The following is a 17,827-nucleotide window of genomic DNA, read 5'->3' as shown; positions in this document are numbered from 1 at the left end:
ATAAGATACGATACGATACGATAAGATAAGATAAGATAAGATAAGATAAGATAAGATAAGATAATCCTTTATTAGTCCCACAATGGGGGAATTTACAATATTACAGCAGCAAACGTCAAAATAAGCATCAGTTAGTCATAACTAGCATGCATTACTTAAGTGTTATGATTATAATACATCAGTGTTAGGGATATATATATAAAAATGTAGAAAATATGAATGGAATAAAAACTATAAAGCAGGACAAATTAGTACAGTGAGAGAATATGTACAGTGAAGGGATTGCTCATGAACCATTGTATTGCACAGACAGAACGAATATAGCACAGTGAATATTGCAGAGTTAAGAGAGTTAAAGTGCAGTCCATAACATATAACATTCAATAACTGCAATCGGTTGTTAAGACGTTGCAATGGTTATAATTCTCATATAATATCATATCATATATAGTTTACATATACAGTTGCATATTCATGTGTCACATATTTTTTAAATTGACTGGATACAATTAATTCTAAAAGTTAGAACAGTAGTGATAACTATGACAGTCATCTTATCTGTTAATGGATATTCTATAACCTGAGCATGCTACTATTATTACTTACCAATACGAATAATAACAATTAAGATTTGAATATGAATAACATCGTGGATTATGAGTAGTGGTGGTTTCTGTTGTAGCAGTAAAACATAAGTGGTGGGATAAATATCACACTCAAAATTTACATGGATAAAAGTGCATTTATTTTTGATTATCAGTTTTAATTTCTATTATGATTCTTTTATGCCTGCGAGTGTGAACAACAGTATGAGTAAGAAAATTATCTGCTCTGATTAACTGATGATGAAGGAGGAGCCGGAGGAGGAGGCATCCTGTGTTGTGTGGGGGGAATCTCACTGGGTTTGAGGACAGATACGTCAGGTTGCTTCTTGTTCTCTGGATCACGAAGCTGCAAGAGGCACAAAGCAAACAAGGCAGAGATCGTAGACTCAGAGCGTGGAACCCTCATCCAAAAACACAGTGAGTACTAAATTTTTCTGCAAATGCATGTGCGTTGCTACTTTTTTTGTTTGATTTTTGCTGGAAGTCCTGTGTGTATCCATTGGAGCATCTCAAAAATGTTTCAGTGCAGGAAGGGGGACGTAAGGGGGAAATAACACTTGCATCCCTCTTATTATTTGCACCTTTAAGTGACTTAGGCAATTTCTAACCATAAGTCGATTTCCCTCTGCTTTAAACAATGCCACAATAACTTAATTGCTCCAACTGAGAATAGTCCACACTCTAACATCCTTGGTTAGTGTGGCTGCACCCTATTGTGAATGTGGTGCAGCACAATTGATTAGAGGTACAACTCAGCTCCACAGTGTCAGACAGTGCTGATAGACTATGCACAGAGGCATGATAAGGCTTAACCTGTCCACAAGTTTTCGACTGTCTTCCGACTGTTACCTGACAGCAGGAAACACCTGTGCCAGTTTCATTTACCATCACTTTGCATTTCCTCCATGTGTGTGTGTTTGCATATCCCTCAGGCACTCACAGAGGACCATGGCATTTGCAGGGATGCTGAGCGAGGAGGACATCAGGGCTGCGGTCCAGGCTTGTCAAGGTGAGTCAGACATGCAGCTCACACTCACACGCAGGGGCAGACACAGTTTACACACATCTTATTATTAACACAAGAACACATCCCATGCGATAAGTGAATTTACTGCACATCCTCTCACATATTGTGGCGAGAGACACAGGGAGCATCAAACCCTCTCCCACAGGGGACGGCTGTATGATGTGTTGTTCACAGGAAGCCAGCAGGTAACCTGGCAGCCGTGAGGCAGGAGGGGAATTACCACCCAGTTACCAAAGTGTTTATGTTGAGCGTTCACTCAGGGAAGACCATATCCTACGAATTATACTGCCCTCAAATCCCAAACCACTTAATTATTTATCTCAAGCAATTATATCTGCATGACAGGGCAGATATTTCTCAACCACTCCAATGGAAATCAAATGTCAGTGCTCACATGCCCTTTATTCAAGAATACCCCACAACGTTTCAGGCAAAGTAACATTTAAACTTTTTCAGGTGTATTTTGTTATCTGTACTTTTTGCAAGTATCAATATAAGGAGGTAGCATTTCTGTAACTTATGATAAAAAGGGGTGGACAACTAAAGTTTCTAATGAAAGTGGGGACAACTTTTTTTAGGACAACCCTCCCTTATTTCAATTTTTTATCAATTCAGAGTGTAAGTCTTTTAATATCTCATGCGGTGCGGTTGCATGTCTTCTTCAGCAATTCAGTTTCAGTTACTTGAAGGTAACTTATTCTAGATCAGAGTTTCCACTCTGAACAGCTCAATAAGCAAAGGGCTTTTAACATTGAGGTTTGTATTAGAGCCACAGGCGATATTCAGTGTGCTTTGACTGTTTCAATGGCATAATGACAACGCCTGAAATGGTGTAAGACAGTGATGCGCTGCGGGGTCTATATTGGTAAATGTCATTGGAAGTCATCTGAGCGAAAGAGTGAATGTGACATCTCTATTCAGCCCCTCGCCATTCTTGCTTTCTTGTCATTCTGCGATTGACCTCTCACTCCCTCGTCTGACTCTCCTGTTCCCTTTCTCTCTTTCTCTCCCCCCCCATTCTCTCTCTCTCTCTCTCTCTCTCTATTTTCCCATTTAGCTCCAGGCACGTTCAACTTCAAGTCCTTCTTTGCCCAAGTGGGACTCGCCGGCTCATCTGAGGCAGATGGAAAGAAAGTGTTTACGGTCCTCGACCAGGACATGAGCGGATACATTGAAGAAGAGGAGCTCAAGTAAGGATGGATGTTTGTCTGTGTGTGTGTGTGTTTGTGTGTGTGTGTTTGTGTGTGTTTGTGCTTGTGTTTGTGCTTGAATGTGTGTGTGTGTGTGTGTGTTTGCTTGTGCTAGAGCAAGGCTGCTGGGTGACTCGTTTGTGATGACCCTCAAGCAAAGATTAGGCTGTCCGGAATGGAGCAGCATTTTGACTATGAATGAATTGAGTAATCCATGGGGGAGGACTGGTGAGTGATAGAAAGGGTGATTGCACCCTCCCAGAAAGGCCTGAAAGGGACGATGAGCAACACCCTCTGAAAAGACAAGGTCCAAGTTGATTTAAGTCTAAACTTATTGCAGATTTTCTTCTTTTTTTCCGACCATCAGACTGTTCCTTCAGAATTTCTCCCCAGAGGCAAGGGAGCTGACTGTGGCGGAGACAAAGTCCCTCATGTCTGCAGGAGATAAGGACGACGATGGAAAGATTGGGATGGAAGGTGGGTGCTCGTGACACATGGGAAAAAGATGCAGTACACACTTGCACAGGGGAGCTGTCCACCACTTAGTGCTGAAGTTGCAGTTGATAAAAAGCCCATATTAACAAACCGTAGAACTGCGCCCTCAAACAAACGAGCAGATATTATGGGTTTGTTGAGTCATGATGCTGCATAACGATGAAATGTTACCTGCAGAAAACGAATTCACTCTGTCTTTTGATCTCCTCAGAGTTCTGTGACCTCCTGAAATAAAGAAAATGAACACACGTGACAACAGATGTCTTTCAAAATGGAAAATCCCTACTTTCCAGATGGTTTGTGGCGAAGAACCTCAGATATTCTGTCCCTGCCTGCTGCTCTCCTCGTTGATGTGTGTGTATAAGATGTGTGGTGGACAGACGGCGAAAGCTGGATATTAATTGTGTGTGTGTGTGTGTGTATTTGGTGGATCAGGTACCTGGAATGAATTAATAAATTTATTTATTAGATGTGAAATCCTTGTCTTCTGGTCATTCTTATACAGAACGTATAAAGGGTCTCATTTCATCCCTTATTTGATGATAAGATTAAACTTTGTGGTGGGATTTAAATCAATAGTAACAAGTTATATACACTTTCAGTTTCACTTAATCCTGAGTACAAAGTCTGAGCTTAATCATTTACTGCACATTTATGATGTTAAGACTAGATTATGATAATTTATTAGAGCTATTTCACCACTCGTTATCGATAAGAGAGAGCTGGTTCTTGATGTTCTTCAATAAAGTGACATCTGATGATTACAGTTGCTCAATTTATTAATAAAAAGCAAAGTGCATGAAATTGATCAGCCATGCACAACTCAACCCATCTTAAGGATCTGGAGGAAGATGACTGGACAGACTGATGTGGGGGGAAAGAGCAGCAGAGATTTATCCCCCCAAAAAACTGTTGCAATGGGGAAAATTCAAAACCCAGATTCTACTGATCTTTAACAAAATCTTCTTTTAATTAGGTGAAATTTTGCATTTTAGATTGACAGGAACCTACTTCACATGTGCATATATGTTGGTCCAAGAAATTCCTTCGTTAGGGCCAGTACTGCCTTCTGCTGGACGGATTCCGAATTCCTGCACATTGAGCCGAGACATTCCCAAGTAATTATGAGAAATACTTTTCATTCACAGAGCAGACGCATGTGTGACGCGTCTCTGGGATTAAGATTCCAAGAAACTTAATTTGAAACAGTCCCACGAGGCGTAATTCATAAAGAGGTCATATAGGCCACAAAAACCCAGGGGGGGGGGGGGGGGGGGGGGGGGGGCATCCTGGGTTCAGTTATCAACTTGTGGAAATGAGATGTGTTTAGATCGTCGGGGCAAAATGAGTTGTCAACATATTGCTAACTTGTCCACGTGTTCGCGCACGCACAGGAAATGGTCGAATGCATGTTTGGTGCATTGCCTATTAAGGACAGGGATCTGCGGCGGCGTAGGCCCCGAAGTCTCAGTCCCCTGCAAGGCGCTGAGTTCGTGTCTCCTCTCTTCAGCTGCACGCGCTGCCTGATCAGCTCAGGTGAACCATATGGAAATGTGATGTATAGAAAACTAATGACACAGGGCTGCTCTTATCCACCAGCTGAGACCGTCTCAGGGCCGATCGAACTCCCATCCCATTCCCATTCAGGAATAGAAAGCCTGACTCCTAAAGTTTATAATCAACTCGTTCAAAAAATGAAATAAAACTATGTGAGAAATAAGCAGACGATTAACTGCATTAACCCCCCCCCCCCCCCCCCCCCCCATGATCAGAAATTCCACACGTATACACACACCAAGGAGAGGATGATCAAATGAAGCTGATGATGATTATTAAATATCAAATATTATATATGTGCATTTAGTAACATATATATATTAAATGTGGAAAAACAGGAAATCAACTGTCCCTATACTGAAATATAGATTAATATCGTAGTACTGACACATAGATCATCTACAGCAAAAGTGTTTGCACAGGAGTATATGAGCAGATCACATATATCTACACTGATAGAAATGCTGGACATTTAACCCGGTGAATTCATTATTTCCTGTGAACAGCATCTGGCATTGAGTCAAAAATAGATGTTGGGACACGTGGCTCGCACTTTCACCCATCTCCCATACCCTTCATTAATAGCCTTCACTCAGATGAAACTCGCAGCAATAAAAAAACCCCATTCCCGACATATAAATCAATGACGGGAGTGCAACGTATCCCGTGGAATGAGCGCGCAGCGGGGCCTGCTCGGGTTTCCACACGTCTAGAGCTATAGGCCTCCGCGCACATGGCAGCTCCATCCTCATTTGTTCGCCTAAAAATAGGACCAGACCAGTAGACACATTTTTTCGAAACCCATGCATCTTGGTACCTGATACTGAGACGCAAAGCTCTGTAAATGGTGTTGCTCGTGGATATATAAGAGAGAGGGATCGGGGTCTTGCATTCACTCGAGTCACTCTTGGTTTTCACTCTCCTCAACGCAGCTCAAAGGTGAGTGGGAAGTTGTGCGTCCCCCGCAGAGGCTTCACAGTCTTCTCTGGCAGATTGCACTGGGAGGACAGGGATTCAGACAAGGAGCTCCCCCACATGGACTATAAACCGTGGAGAGAGATGGAACCAGCATAGTCAAGCTCCACTCGGACCACAGGACGATCCAAACAGGGCAGAAAAACGGAGGCCAACTGTGGCCATTTGATTTCTAAGGATCTTGTGGATGATAAATGCGCAGTTTTACTTTATTTCTCATAACCGGATGAATTATCATCGCGTTTCCCCGGCTGTGTGATTCGCATTGCCGTTATTTGGCCTGTGGGAGCATCATCTATGTAGTGCCAGAGCAGCTTAACGTGTTGGCAGAGACAGTCAGAGCTGGGTTGCTGTGATCAGACATCCGCAGGGCAGAGTAGCTGCAGGAGTGGAGCTGCTGCTGCGTGGCGAACACTGCTCACTAAAGCGATTTAAGCAATAAACATAGGGCTTTGGAAATGATGCTTTCCAATGGTGAAATTAGCTGAACCTTTATTTTCTTGTGAAGCTATATTGCAGAAAAAGCCTTACACAGGGGGGACTGATGCATGATTTTAGCCCTCAGCCTTAAAGCTTTTAACTGTTTCATGGATGAAGTCTGAATACCTCCAGGTATCCCGGGTCTTTGAGTATAGGCCTGTGTGAATCTCCCTGATGCACAGCAATCCGTATTTCAGCTTGGCAGGATATTTGTAACACACAAAGTGGACCACTGTGCAGGATTGATGATGCTCACACTAATCCTGTCTTCTTCTCCCCTCTCTCAGCATCAGAATAAAAAATGGCCCTTGCCGCTAACCTCGATGCCGCAAAGGTGAAGGCCGCTCTGGACGGCTGCGCTGGTGAGCCTCACTACCTTCGTATTCAGTCAATTGAACTGGTCACATTAGTTTTACACAGTAATCATATTACATCCACACTGAATGGCTGTGTCGTGCTCCTGCAGCCTGTTGAGTGCTAATGGTGTTCAAATGTGTGTTCCAGCTGCTGACTCCTTCAACTACAAGACGTTCTTCGGCGCCTGCGGCCTGGCCGGCAAGAGCGCTGATGAGATCAAGGTTGCCTTCGGTGTCATTGACCAGGATGCCAGTGGCTACATTGAGGAGGAAGAGCTCAAGTAAGACATTCCAGCACTTGCCACTTACAGCTGACACTCAAGACTCAACTGAACAAAATATGCTGCAGATATAGGATTACTGTATTGTTAGGTCTAAATCAATAGGAAAATTGGGGGGGGATGTTTTATTTTCCCCATACTTATGTTTTCTTAGCTTGGCTATCATTTTAGGGCCCAATAAAACATTGACAGCACAAAAGAAACTTTAAATACCAAATTAAAGCCCACATTTCAAACCAAGAGGACAGGCTTTTGGAAACATTATATTTTAGTTGTTATCGATATCAATCAGAATCAATCAATACAGACTGAACTGTGCTTCAACTTGAACTTCTTCTTTGTCCACTTGTCAGGCTGTTCCTGCAGAACTTCTCCGCCAGTGCCAGAGCACTCACCGACAAGGAGACCGCTGCCTTCCTCGCCGCTGGTGACAGTGATAATGACGGCAAGATCGGAGTCGATGGTAAGAGTTCCCTGCAGAGCATCGTGTACACTCCTACAAAGACATGACATATACATCCTGACGCCTGCAGCCTCACTCTTAACATCAACTCACATTCTCTCCATATCCGCACACACACAAACCATTGGTCCAGGGTGTGGATCCAATCAGACTCCATCACACCACCCCCATGACACACTGCAAAAATCTGAAATCATTTTGTTCTCTTCTAATGGCAATTTTATTCTACTTTCACAGAGTTCGCTGCCCTTGTTAAGGCATAAGAATTTCCATTGATCAAGATCCACCTCTTTTCACGGAACTGCGAACGCCTTGCAAGATTCAGTAATCATCAGCTGAAAGAATATTTTTTATATCTTATTTATGAGTTGCCTGCAGAATATTTCTCAACATGGAACACATATTTTACTGTTAATGTTATTCAGGTGTGTTAAATGTTCTGAAAAATGACTTGTGCAAACTGTACAACACCATCTGCAGATCGAGGATGAGTGAAAAACCAGGAATAAAAACTCTTTTGGTGTAAAAGTCATCCTGTTCAGGTCAGTCTTCTTTGAATCGGTCATCTTGTCTTGCATTCTGCAAACCACTGGTTCCACATAGCTGCAGCTACTGCATGTCAACACAGAGGGCTGAGGGTGAGGCGGCGCTAAACGAGTTTCCACCTGCCAGGGCCTCTGAATGCTCGGGAGGTGCTGAGAGACGGTTGAAGTGACCTGCCAGACACTTGTTTTGATAATTAGTTAATGAGAGGGAGAGTGGGGCTGGACTCAGGCCAGGGCCCGGCAAACACAGCGGGGGCTGGGGGGTGGCCCTGGGGGCTTTGCTGGGATACTTCCTGGACCCAGGGAGGTTTGCAATGGATAGCTGTCACACACAGTGTAATTAGGTGAGCTGCTCCAAGGTCTTTTTCTCCACCAACTGCTGCGTAGTCAATTAGATGATGTGCTGTGGCAACAGGAGGGCTATTAACAACCACCGTTGCGTCAGCAAGACCTTTTAGCAGGTTACTGCCAAGATGCACATCTTTAGTGCTTCTCAGCAAAGAATTGCATTTTGACTGTGCCACATTTTCAATTGTAGAAATGCATATACTAAATCTTCAGCAAAACGGCTCATCTGACAAATAGGTCTGCCGCTCCTGATCAAATTAACACTGGGTTTGCTCTATACAAATCATTTCATTCATTTTTACTACTGTGACATGTTGAACTGTCCTCGGTGGAAAAGTCCTGTTACACTTTAGACTGCTGACCTGAAAGTGCAGGTCAGCAGTTTAAACCCTCAACCTAGACACTCAATGACAGCTGTCTACTGTCAGACCAGTGCTGCCACCTACAGGCCAAAGCTGCTCGCTCAGCATTTCAAGTGGAGCTGCACTGACAAACATTTAAGCCTTTAAACGAGATTACAAAGAGCTGCTGTGTGCAATACGTTTCCTGAATGAAGAAGTGTTCCCAAAACAATATCAATTCAACCAATCTGCATGAAAAATATAGCTTGACAATAACTTGATTTAAAAAACAATTATTAATACAGCCATAGTTTCACAACATATAATATTCTAAATGGTCTAAATGGCAAAATCCTCTACTTTTGCCTATTTCATATTAGATATTGAACACAAATCGGCAAATCAAATCTAAACACACTAATTAAACTTAAATTAAAGTCATTGATAAAATAGCCAGTGCCTTCCAATCACTAAAAAGCTGAAAAAAAAAACAAACTATAGGAGCCACTTACACCAGTTCTAATGCATGCTTCAGAATCCAGCTTCTTATATGTTGCCAGCAGCACTTGCAATTCGCCCTCCTCAGCAGTGTACAGCCCTATTCTTAGCAGCGGGACATATTAAAGACTTCTTCAAACGCACCTTTTAAGCGTCTTCATTTGTGAAACCTAAAATAGACAGCTCACTTCAGGACACATGTTTGCCACCCCCCCTTCCCCAGTGGTGTCAGTTGTCTTATGCCTCGGATTTGGATGGGGTGAAACTATAAAAAGGTCACCGGGAGCACCGGAAAGATCACTGCAGTCGACTCGAGTCTCGTCTGTCTCATCTTTACTCTGCAAAGCAAAGACAACAGAGGTGAGTTTGAATGAAAATGGACAAAAGGGGGAAAAAACACAATCGTGGGATCGGACAAAGCCTCAGCATCTGGCTTTCCACCTTTAGAGAAAACTTGAATGATATTTAACATCTAAGTTAAATAAGGACTTGGCACCAAAGCATTTAAAGAACGAAATGCCTTTTTTTTATATTTTTCTTCTCTTTTCTCCGTTTTTGATTTTTTATTGCGAGAACAACTCGCAATAAAACAACTGGATTATTGGTTTGACCTCTGAGCATCTGTGGCGCAGCAGGAGGAAGCTCACAGCTGACTATCTCAGCCTTGTACACAGGATTCGGAAACGCATTATGCTAACGTGTCATTCAGAAAGAAGTGGACTGAATCTTTTTATTTATACAAATTTAAATAATGTATTGGTTATATTTTTCTGTCATTACTCCAAGGATAGATTTTTGGTGTCTAACAGGTTTTAATTTAGGCTCTTAGCATTTTAAAGAGATGTAGATGTGAGCCACAGCTAGATCATCAACAAAATGTGATATGGTAAAAGATGGCTTCCTGGCAATATATCCTACATGATCAAAAATATCATCATGCCTTGTGTTTCATTCCTGCAGATCAAAATGGCCTTCAAAGACATACTGGAAGATGCTAAAGTCGCTGCAGCCCTGGCGGAGTGCAAAGGTGACAACTACAAAATCACTGAGAAGTGGTCTATATTCAATAAAGTTGAATCTAATCTAATCTAATCTATAGGCTCATTTGTTCTAAGCATTAACAGCTACTCTATATATTTGTTCTATTCTGTGACATCCTGTGTTGATTTCAGACGCTGGCACGTTCTGCCACAAGAAGTTCTTCACCACCTGTGGTCTGGCTGGCAAGAGCGCTGCAGACATAAAGAAGGCTTTCTACGTCATTGACCAGGACAAGAGTGCTTTCATTGAGGAGGAGGAGCTGAAGTAAGACACACACACACACACACACACACACACACAACCCCCCTCTAAACATATAGCACCAAATCACACAAATGGCATTGTCGCATATTGTGCTATTTCAATCAACAGTGATGTGTGCCTGTGTCTTTAAGTCCAGTGAGTATCAGGAACTGCAGTATTGTTCTAACCATGCAGCCTATGTGGACTCTGGGAATGTGGTGGTGGGGATCACAGGGGGCCAACTATCTTTAGCCAACACCCGGTTTTACAAGGACTTTCTATTTTTTACTCTATTGACAACTAGCAGAGGAGATACTATGATTATCACTATTATTATTATTATTATTATTATTATTATACATGACTTTTTCTGTCTAGAAGATAACATCTGCCTCATTGTCCATCCAGGGCTGGGCAATAAAACAATATCAGTAATTACTGCAATAAAGTTTTCATCTATAGCAATCTGATGAAAGTCCAATAGATATGTTGCTTATATATTATATAATTGCATAAGACCTAATTGATTTACCTCGGATATGTAAAACATTGAAGAGTTTAAAACCGCAACCTTAAGCCAGGAGCAGAAATCAGTCAGAAATCATTTTGCAGCATTTATCGTGATAAGTATCGATAACAACATGCAGCTTTCATCTTGATCGAGATGTTTTCTGTGTGTCTGTGGTATTTATATGTATAAGTGAAGTGATGGCGTCGCCTCCTCTGTGTGTCCTCAGGCTGTTCCTGCAGAACTTCCAGGCTAGTGCACGCGCTCTCACCGATGCAGAGACCAAGGCTTTCCTGAAGGCCGGTGACACCGACAATGATGGCAAGATCGGTGATGATGGTATGTGCTCCCTCACCTTACAGACATTTCTCAGTTGCATCTCTGAGCTGCCATCAACTAATCGTCTCTCCTCTTGCATCCCCCCCCCCCCCTGCAGAGTTTGTTGTCATGGTTAAGGCGTAAACTGTGCAACCCACCAACAACACCAGCTCTGATGGAACAACAAAGCCCACATCGACCTCCCCCCTTGTTCATCTGAATATAAATGACTTTTATACATTTGCTCCAGAGACGTTTCCTCCTCTACCCAACACACTGTCCAAAACTGATGTTTGTGAATGTTGCTCGGTTGTGTTCATGTCTTAAATATCAATTTTGCTTACTGTAAAATCTATGATGCACTTTCCAGGAACGAACTGTATAATAAAAAAAGAGAAAGAATATTCTTTTTGCACGGTTTTTGGGGATGAAAAAACTTCAAACATGATCTGTGTCTCTTTTCAATTTACACAAAATCCTAATCTGACACATTCCGAGTGACAGACTATTTCATTGTGTTTGTTTGCCATGAAATGTAAAATGTGCCAAGGCATGGAGAATAATGGATGAAGAAAAAGAAAGATTTGGTGGGCCTTGGCACGTCACTCCCACACACACACACACACACACAAACACACACAAACACACAATCGCAGCTCACATGCAGCTCACATGCAGGTTCTGTCTTGCAGCTCCACCCTGTAGCCACTAGATGGCGTCACATCCATGAACACCAGATGAATAGACACTCACAAGAGACGTCAAGTAAATCAAAAAAACAGCAACAGTGTAGATATAATTCGAATCCCTCGCTTCAGGTGGTTTGGGTTAATTGTGGATGTTTGTGGATTAAAAGAATAAGATAATAAAAATGCTTTGCAGCTATATAACTTTAAACTGCAGTCGTTCAGTGGGTGATCGCAGGCCACCACATTTAACCAGAAAACAATTTCTTTCCAATGCAGAGAAAACGAACCGTACGATATATATGTCAGTCCAGGTCGTCCTCTTGTCCTCCTTTGAACCCCTCTCCATGTGGATGAACGAGGCTCGAACAGGGCATTAGCAAATCTAGATGAATAAGTTATTGCCCAGTAACAGTATAGTCCACGAGGTATCAACATGCCAACATGACATCATGCACCGGGTGTGGGTAGACTCGCACCACTGCCCTCGATCCGGTGTCTCTTCTTCACTCACAGTCGGGAGCAGATGATAGAGTTTCTCTTCAGGAGTCCACCTGCACCAGAACCTCGCAGAGGACGATCACCCATCACGTGTAGAGGGGCCTCATTAACAAGTTGGCACCGGGATTAGGTTCAGGAAAGGCTGACAAAGACAAACCACCGGAGATACAAGCTTTTATTCAATAATGAAGGACGCCTGTAATCTGGCAAAGGGTTCGACACCCAGTGCGTAAAAGCCATGCCCAAAGCACTATCCTTAATTATTTCATCGTAAAAGTTTTAAAACGATTTAACGATTTCTCCACACATTTTTATTCAGGCTTAAATATAACAAACGTTGGTTATTTCCGTGGACCAGATTGTTTTCAGGCCTTTGAATCATGTGTTGGAGGATCTTTACGCACGTGTCGTGACACGAGCCGTCACCGACTGACGCCAGCTGACGCGTGCGAGAGCGCAGCGGTGACATGAGTCCCTTGTTCCGCTTTAAGCTGGTGACCCCCTAAAATAATGAGGAAACGGGTCACGGTAATGCGAACGAACTTTAGAGATCATTTTAACTAAAATTTGATGGTGGTCAAGGGAGACACATGAAGGTGCCATGGTGTAATGGTTAGCACTCTGGACTCTGAATCCAGCGATCCGAGTTCAAATCTCGGTGGGACCTGTTCTTTATTCCACTTTGTGAAAACATTCCTCACCACATTGTTTACTTTGCAGAAGGAAATACTTCGTGGAACTGCAAATGAATGTTAGAGATAATTTCAACAAATCATTGTGTTCGTCCGGGTTCAGCTATGAAGGTGTCAAGGTGTAATGATTGGCACTCTGGACTTTGACTCCAACTCGGTGGAACCTGTTCCTTATTCAACTTTGTTGTGGTAATATTTCACCACCACAGTGTTCACTTTGCAGAACAAGTTCACATCTGACATGAAACCTTACATCACCCAGTAGAGAATAAACCTCTTTCCCATGCACCACTGCAGCGAGCCCTCTCCCAGGGAGGTGCCTAATGACCCCTGAAGTTCTCTGTGAGTCAGGCTTGCTTGGGGCCACAGTTGCCCTTGGTAAAAGACACCCTGAGTTTATATTGTTTGCTCCTGGACACCTGGAGAGACTGCAGCTCTGCGGCTTCCTTAAAGAATCACAGTGACGAAATGGGACAAAAATGATCGAATCCCCCGTGTCACCCCTGCCACCGGTACTTCTGTTCAAACAGCTCATACCTGGGACACTGTGCGTTATGCATCATCATCATCACCACCGGACGCCGACAGCAGAGGGTGACCTCGGGTCTCCTCATCAGCACAGTTGACAAAGCAATTCCGCGAGGCTGCCCACCCCCCCTTGTCACCGTGAGACAATGAGAAGGTTATAAAACATCAGCAACATTCAGTGATGAGCAGCTCTGATGTGTATTTGGGGTTACATCAGGGATCTACTGACCCCCATGGGTTGGATCTATGCGTCAAACTGTTGGCACCTCAAGACGCACAGATGTGGGAAGACATGAAATTTACCCAAGCCCATAGACCTGGAGCAGAACCGGCTACTTCTCACCTCAAAGGCAGTGACGAGGGCTCATTTTCAAGGAGCATCACATGAGCGTGTCACAGGCATTGTTGGCTGAAAGAGGATACCTGCATGAAGGGGTGTGTGTGTGTGTGTGGGGGGGGGGGGGGGGGGGGTGCAGAGACAGCAAGAGAGGGAGGAAAGGAGATAGAGAGAGGGTGAAGTTACAATACAGCCTCCCTGCAATAACTGTACTGTATCCTAGAGGTGAGGGGAGGAGTGGTGCCGGGACGACGGGGGGGTGGGGGGGGGGGAGTGGTGGAAGGGGCGGGCTGGAGAGGAATGCGCCGTTTTAAACTTAATTTGCTATTTACAAGGGCGTTACAGATGTCCGCGGTCCACTCCTCTTACTGCTCCTGGGCGTTATAAATAGTAAAGGTTAATTAGTTAGCCGGGAAATTGGATCAGGGGCGGGCGGCTAGAATTTGATCCACGGACAGGTAACTCAAGCAATCCCCCATTGTCACTGCAATCAGACCTATATAAATCCGCCTTGACGGACAGCAGTCACCACATAGCCTTACCTCTCCAGCTGGATCACCGACCGGGCGACATCCCCACCTGACACGGTAAGTTGCTGCTGCTCCTCCTGCTGCTGCTGCTGGTCGCCTGTGACAGATAGTTACTATGTTTTATGTTTCCTTTTTGTTTAGTGTAGCTTTACAAAGGTGTCACAGAGGTGGATTCTCTAGCTGCTTTATGTTCTGAGCTGCTGTATGTGGGCTGCATGCTAAGATGGGTGGGATTATCTGTGCGTAAAAAGGGGAGATGTATATCAGAGTTGAACTTTTACTGACTCGTAAGAACCCACGGAGACTTTAGGAGTGTATGTCACTAGGTCAGTTTGCTGCTCCTCTGGCCGCTCCCTGCACCCACTGACCTTTCAGCATGTAGATTTGGTCACTTGGACACATTTTTGCTGCCCACCAGTGTCCAGCTAGAGGGTTTTGCTCTTGTTCCCGACTAAATGTGTTAATAATTCACCACCGTTGTTCCTCCTACAGGAATACAATGGCGCTCTCATCTATCCTTTCCGCTGATGCCATCGACAGTGCTATCAAGGACTGCCAAGGTATCGTCTTCCTCCAATATCATTATTACTCTCTTCATTTGATTTTGTACAGTATTGCCACTGGAGCCCGGTGCACTCACCAGACAATATGACTGCCCCCGTATAAGATTGTCTGCTGTTGCTATTAAAAGGTACATAGATGCATATTGGCTTGTGTGCAGGGCGCAGGGGATTTCATGTGCAGAAATTGGCACCAGCCATAAATAAATTGAAGATTTCATCCTTATCACTGGAGGTCAAAGACAATAGGCTAAATTTAAAAACTCAACTTTCATCACCAGCTCTGTGCCTCTGAGCTTTTCGTACCTCACATTTAATAACACCTTATCAGCCGTGTGGCATCTTGTCTCTGCAATTTAAACTGACATCACTTGTTTGAGGATTTGCAGATGCAGCGACTTTGCTTTAATTCTACTTTACAGAAACAAAACTGTCCCATATGAGACTACTGACCTGAGGGGAATCATTTTAGTCAAACTTGATGATGTCCCTGACTTTGCCTTCCATCTCCCCCCCAGCACCAGACTCCTTCTCTCCCAGGAAGTTTTTCCAGCTGTGTGGCCTCACCAAGAAGAGCCCCCAGGATGTGAAGAAGGTTTTTGGGATCCTGGACAACGACGCCAGTGGCTTCATTGAGGAGGCTGAGCTCAAGTGAGTGAGCGGGACAGTTCACACACGACAGACTTGTTAGCTCTTCCCAGGATCTAGCGGTTTCAGAGGTTTCTTTTTGCCACGCTGAGGAGATCCGACTCGAAAGTCTTTCATCAGGATAATCAAACCTCCGTTCCGTTTTCATGATATTAAATTAAAGAAAATTCATAGATTCAGGGACAGATTTTTTTTTTTCAGTGGTGCTTATGGTCACGACAGATCAAAATGAAAGATGCAAAACATGAGTAATCGATAGGCGTGGTGGTCTGGGGACATACATGAAGGTGCCATGGTGTAATGGTTAGCACTCTGGACTCTGAATCCAGCGATCCGAGTTCAAATCTCGGTGGGACCTGTTCTTTATTCCACTTTAATATGTCATCAGCACAGTGTTCACTTTGCAGAACATGTTCACATCCAGCACTTAAAGGAATTCCTGCTCCTGCTCCTTCCTGCAACATTCACACCTGATATCTAAATCCACAGATCCTGATTGGTGCCCTGGTGGTGACTGCTAGGTCTCCCTGTGTAGAATCTCTAACTTTGGTATTTGTCCCGGTCTCTGTGTCTGCCAGGTTTTTTCTCCAGAGGTTTTCTCCTGGGGCTCGAGTTCTGACGGACCAGGAGACCAAGGACTTCCTGTGCGCTGCCGATGACGACAGCGATGGAATGATTGGAGCAGAAGGTGAGTGGATCCACACATAGTACAGTAACAAGTTTGTGTGTAAATACAAACATGCTTTTTCTATCCATGATTTTCCAAATGGCTTCTCATCATTAAGATTTGCAATGTTCCAACAGTGATTTAACACTTGTGAATTAGTTTGACTTGATTAAAATAATGGTTTAAATGATCACATGAGAATTACAATAAGAATTTTCACAATGCAAACTCTCTTATAGCTTCATATCAACATTGTTACAAACCAGTGTCACATCTTCTCAATGCTGTTTCTTTTCTCCACAGAGTTCCAGGCCATGGTCTTGTCCTAAACAGCTGGACTCCTTCCCCCCGACTTTATCTGACCCCAGTCCTGCCCCCTTCCCCACTCCACTGCTTCAGGGGCTCTTTTACTTTTAGTCAATCGTGTCTAGATATTTTTCCTTTTTGATTATTTTTTTTCTTTTTGAACGACTCGCTCCGGTCCACACACATCCACATTCTCATCGCGTTTTTTGTTTTTCATGTTTCGAACTGAACTGACCGATCATTAGCCAGATAAATGTACAATTCACCAAAATACTGAGAAAATAAAAGAATAAAATTCCAAGTTCCTTGTCACTTGTCTTCTCTCTATGTTTACATCTGTATGTTGCTACATGTCTTGTTTGTTTTGCCAACTGTCAGCTGGGATGTGCCCCTGTGACCCCTAAAGAATAAGTGGTTCAGATAGTGGATGGATGGATGTCTTAATTTACTTATCATTTGGAGGATACAGTGGAGCATGATAAGACCAGAACCTTAAAACTAGTTATTTTCATCAAAACCTTTTTAATAAAGGGCTCAGAAATGATTTATATGCAGAAAATGATGATGCAATCCCTTTGAAAGCAGGAATCCAATAGAGTACAGTAGATTATATACAATGATCCAGATCACCTGTGACAAACAAGCATGCACAGACACACATACTGCACACAATAACCCTCTAAGTTAGTCACTAGTTCCGTAGAGTTCTTGAATCTCCACTTACTCATCACAGCGGTTAATAAGACTTATTATCAATGTCCTCAACAAATGTCCTGAAAACACAGGCTTTGTGTGTGTGTGTGTGTGTGTGTGTGTATGTGTGCGTGTGTGTGTGTGTGTGTCTGTGTTTAAAGAGTCATATGGAGAGAGCAGAGGAGGTGACCTTGATGACCAACTGAGTTTCACTGCGACTCGATCGAGTGACACATGAACTCAGCTTTGTAAATAAAACCCGGCTGAACCCTGGTGATGCTCTCTCTGTCTCACACACACACACACACACAAGCACACTCAAACACTCACACACAAGCAGACCCGCACACACACACATGCATTTTTGCAATTCTAAAATCAAAAATGCAATCGGACAGAGACATCCAT

General features: G+C 43.4%; 4 protein-coding genes across 5 annotated transcripts; all 4 read left to right on the top strand.

The window, feature by feature from the left end:
* Positions 1 to 138: 138 nt before the first annotated feature.
* pvalb5 (parvalbumin 5) lies at positions 139 to 3,794 on the top strand. Its single transcript, XM_062407195.1, has 5 exons — positions 139 to 1,022; positions 1,538 to 1,614; positions 2,690 to 2,822; positions 3,190 to 3,299; positions 3,529 to 3,794. Exons 2-5 carry the CDS (start codon positions 1,554 to 1,556, stop codon positions 3,549 to 3,551), a joined length of 327 nt encoding a protein of 108 aa, XP_062263179.1. The 5' UTR covers positions 139 to 1,022; positions 1,538 to 1,553; the 3' UTR covers positions 3,552 to 3,794.
* A 1,904-nt stretch (positions 3,795 to 5,698) lies between these two features.
* Positions 5,699 to 7,961, top strand: LOC133970393 (parvalbumin beta-like). Of its 2 annotated transcripts, none has more exons than XM_062407193.1 (5): positions 5,699 to 5,813; positions 6,617 to 6,691; positions 6,834 to 6,966; positions 7,320 to 7,429; positions 7,667 to 7,961. In XM_062407193.1, the coding sequence occupies exons 2-5, from the start codon at positions 6,631 to 6,633 to the stop codon at positions 7,690 to 7,692; spliced, it is 330 nt and encodes a 109-aa protein (XP_062263177.1). In that variant the 5' UTR covers positions 5,699 to 5,813; positions 6,617 to 6,630; the 3' UTR covers positions 7,693 to 7,961. The 2 variants fall into 2 exon arrangements, with proteins under 2 accessions (XP_062263177.1, XP_062263178.1); XM_062407194.1 differs by lacking the exon at positions 5,699 to 5,813 and adding an exon at positions 5,963 to 6,461.
* Positions 7,962 to 9,327: 1,366 nt separating this feature from the next.
* LOC133971630 (parvalbumin beta-2-like) lies at positions 9,328 to 11,675 on the top strand. Its single transcript, XM_062409064.1, has 5 exons — positions 9,328 to 9,521; positions 10,122 to 10,188; positions 10,334 to 10,466; positions 11,183 to 11,292; positions 11,390 to 11,675. The coding sequence occupies exons 1-5, from the start codon at positions 9,360 to 9,362 to the stop codon at positions 11,413 to 11,415; spliced, it is 498 nt and encodes a 165-aa protein (XP_062265048.1). The 5' UTR covers positions 9,328 to 9,359; the 3' UTR covers positions 11,416 to 11,675.
* A 2,691-nt stretch (positions 11,676 to 14,366) lies between these two features.
* Positions 14,367 to 17,027, top strand: pvalb8 (parvalbumin 8). Its single transcript, XM_062408331.1, has 5 exons — positions 14,367 to 14,602; positions 15,038 to 15,105; positions 15,624 to 15,756; positions 16,332 to 16,441; positions 16,724 to 17,027. The coding sequence occupies exons 2-5, from the start codon at positions 15,045 to 15,047 to the stop codon at positions 16,747 to 16,749; spliced, it is 330 nt and encodes a 109-aa protein (XP_062264315.1). The 5' UTR covers positions 14,367 to 14,602; positions 15,038 to 15,044; the 3' UTR covers positions 16,750 to 17,027.
* The last annotated feature ends 800 nt before the right edge of the window (positions 17,028 to 17,827 follow it).

Source organism: Platichthys flesus, chromosome 16 (genome assembly GCF_949316205.1).
Source record: "Platichthys flesus chromosome 16, fPlaFle2.1, whole genome shotgun sequence".
NCBI lineage: Eukaryota > Metazoa > Chordata > Actinopteri > Pleuronectiformes > Pleuronectidae > Platichthys > Platichthys flesus.
This window is presented reverse-complemented; position numbering and strand designations above follow the sequence as displayed.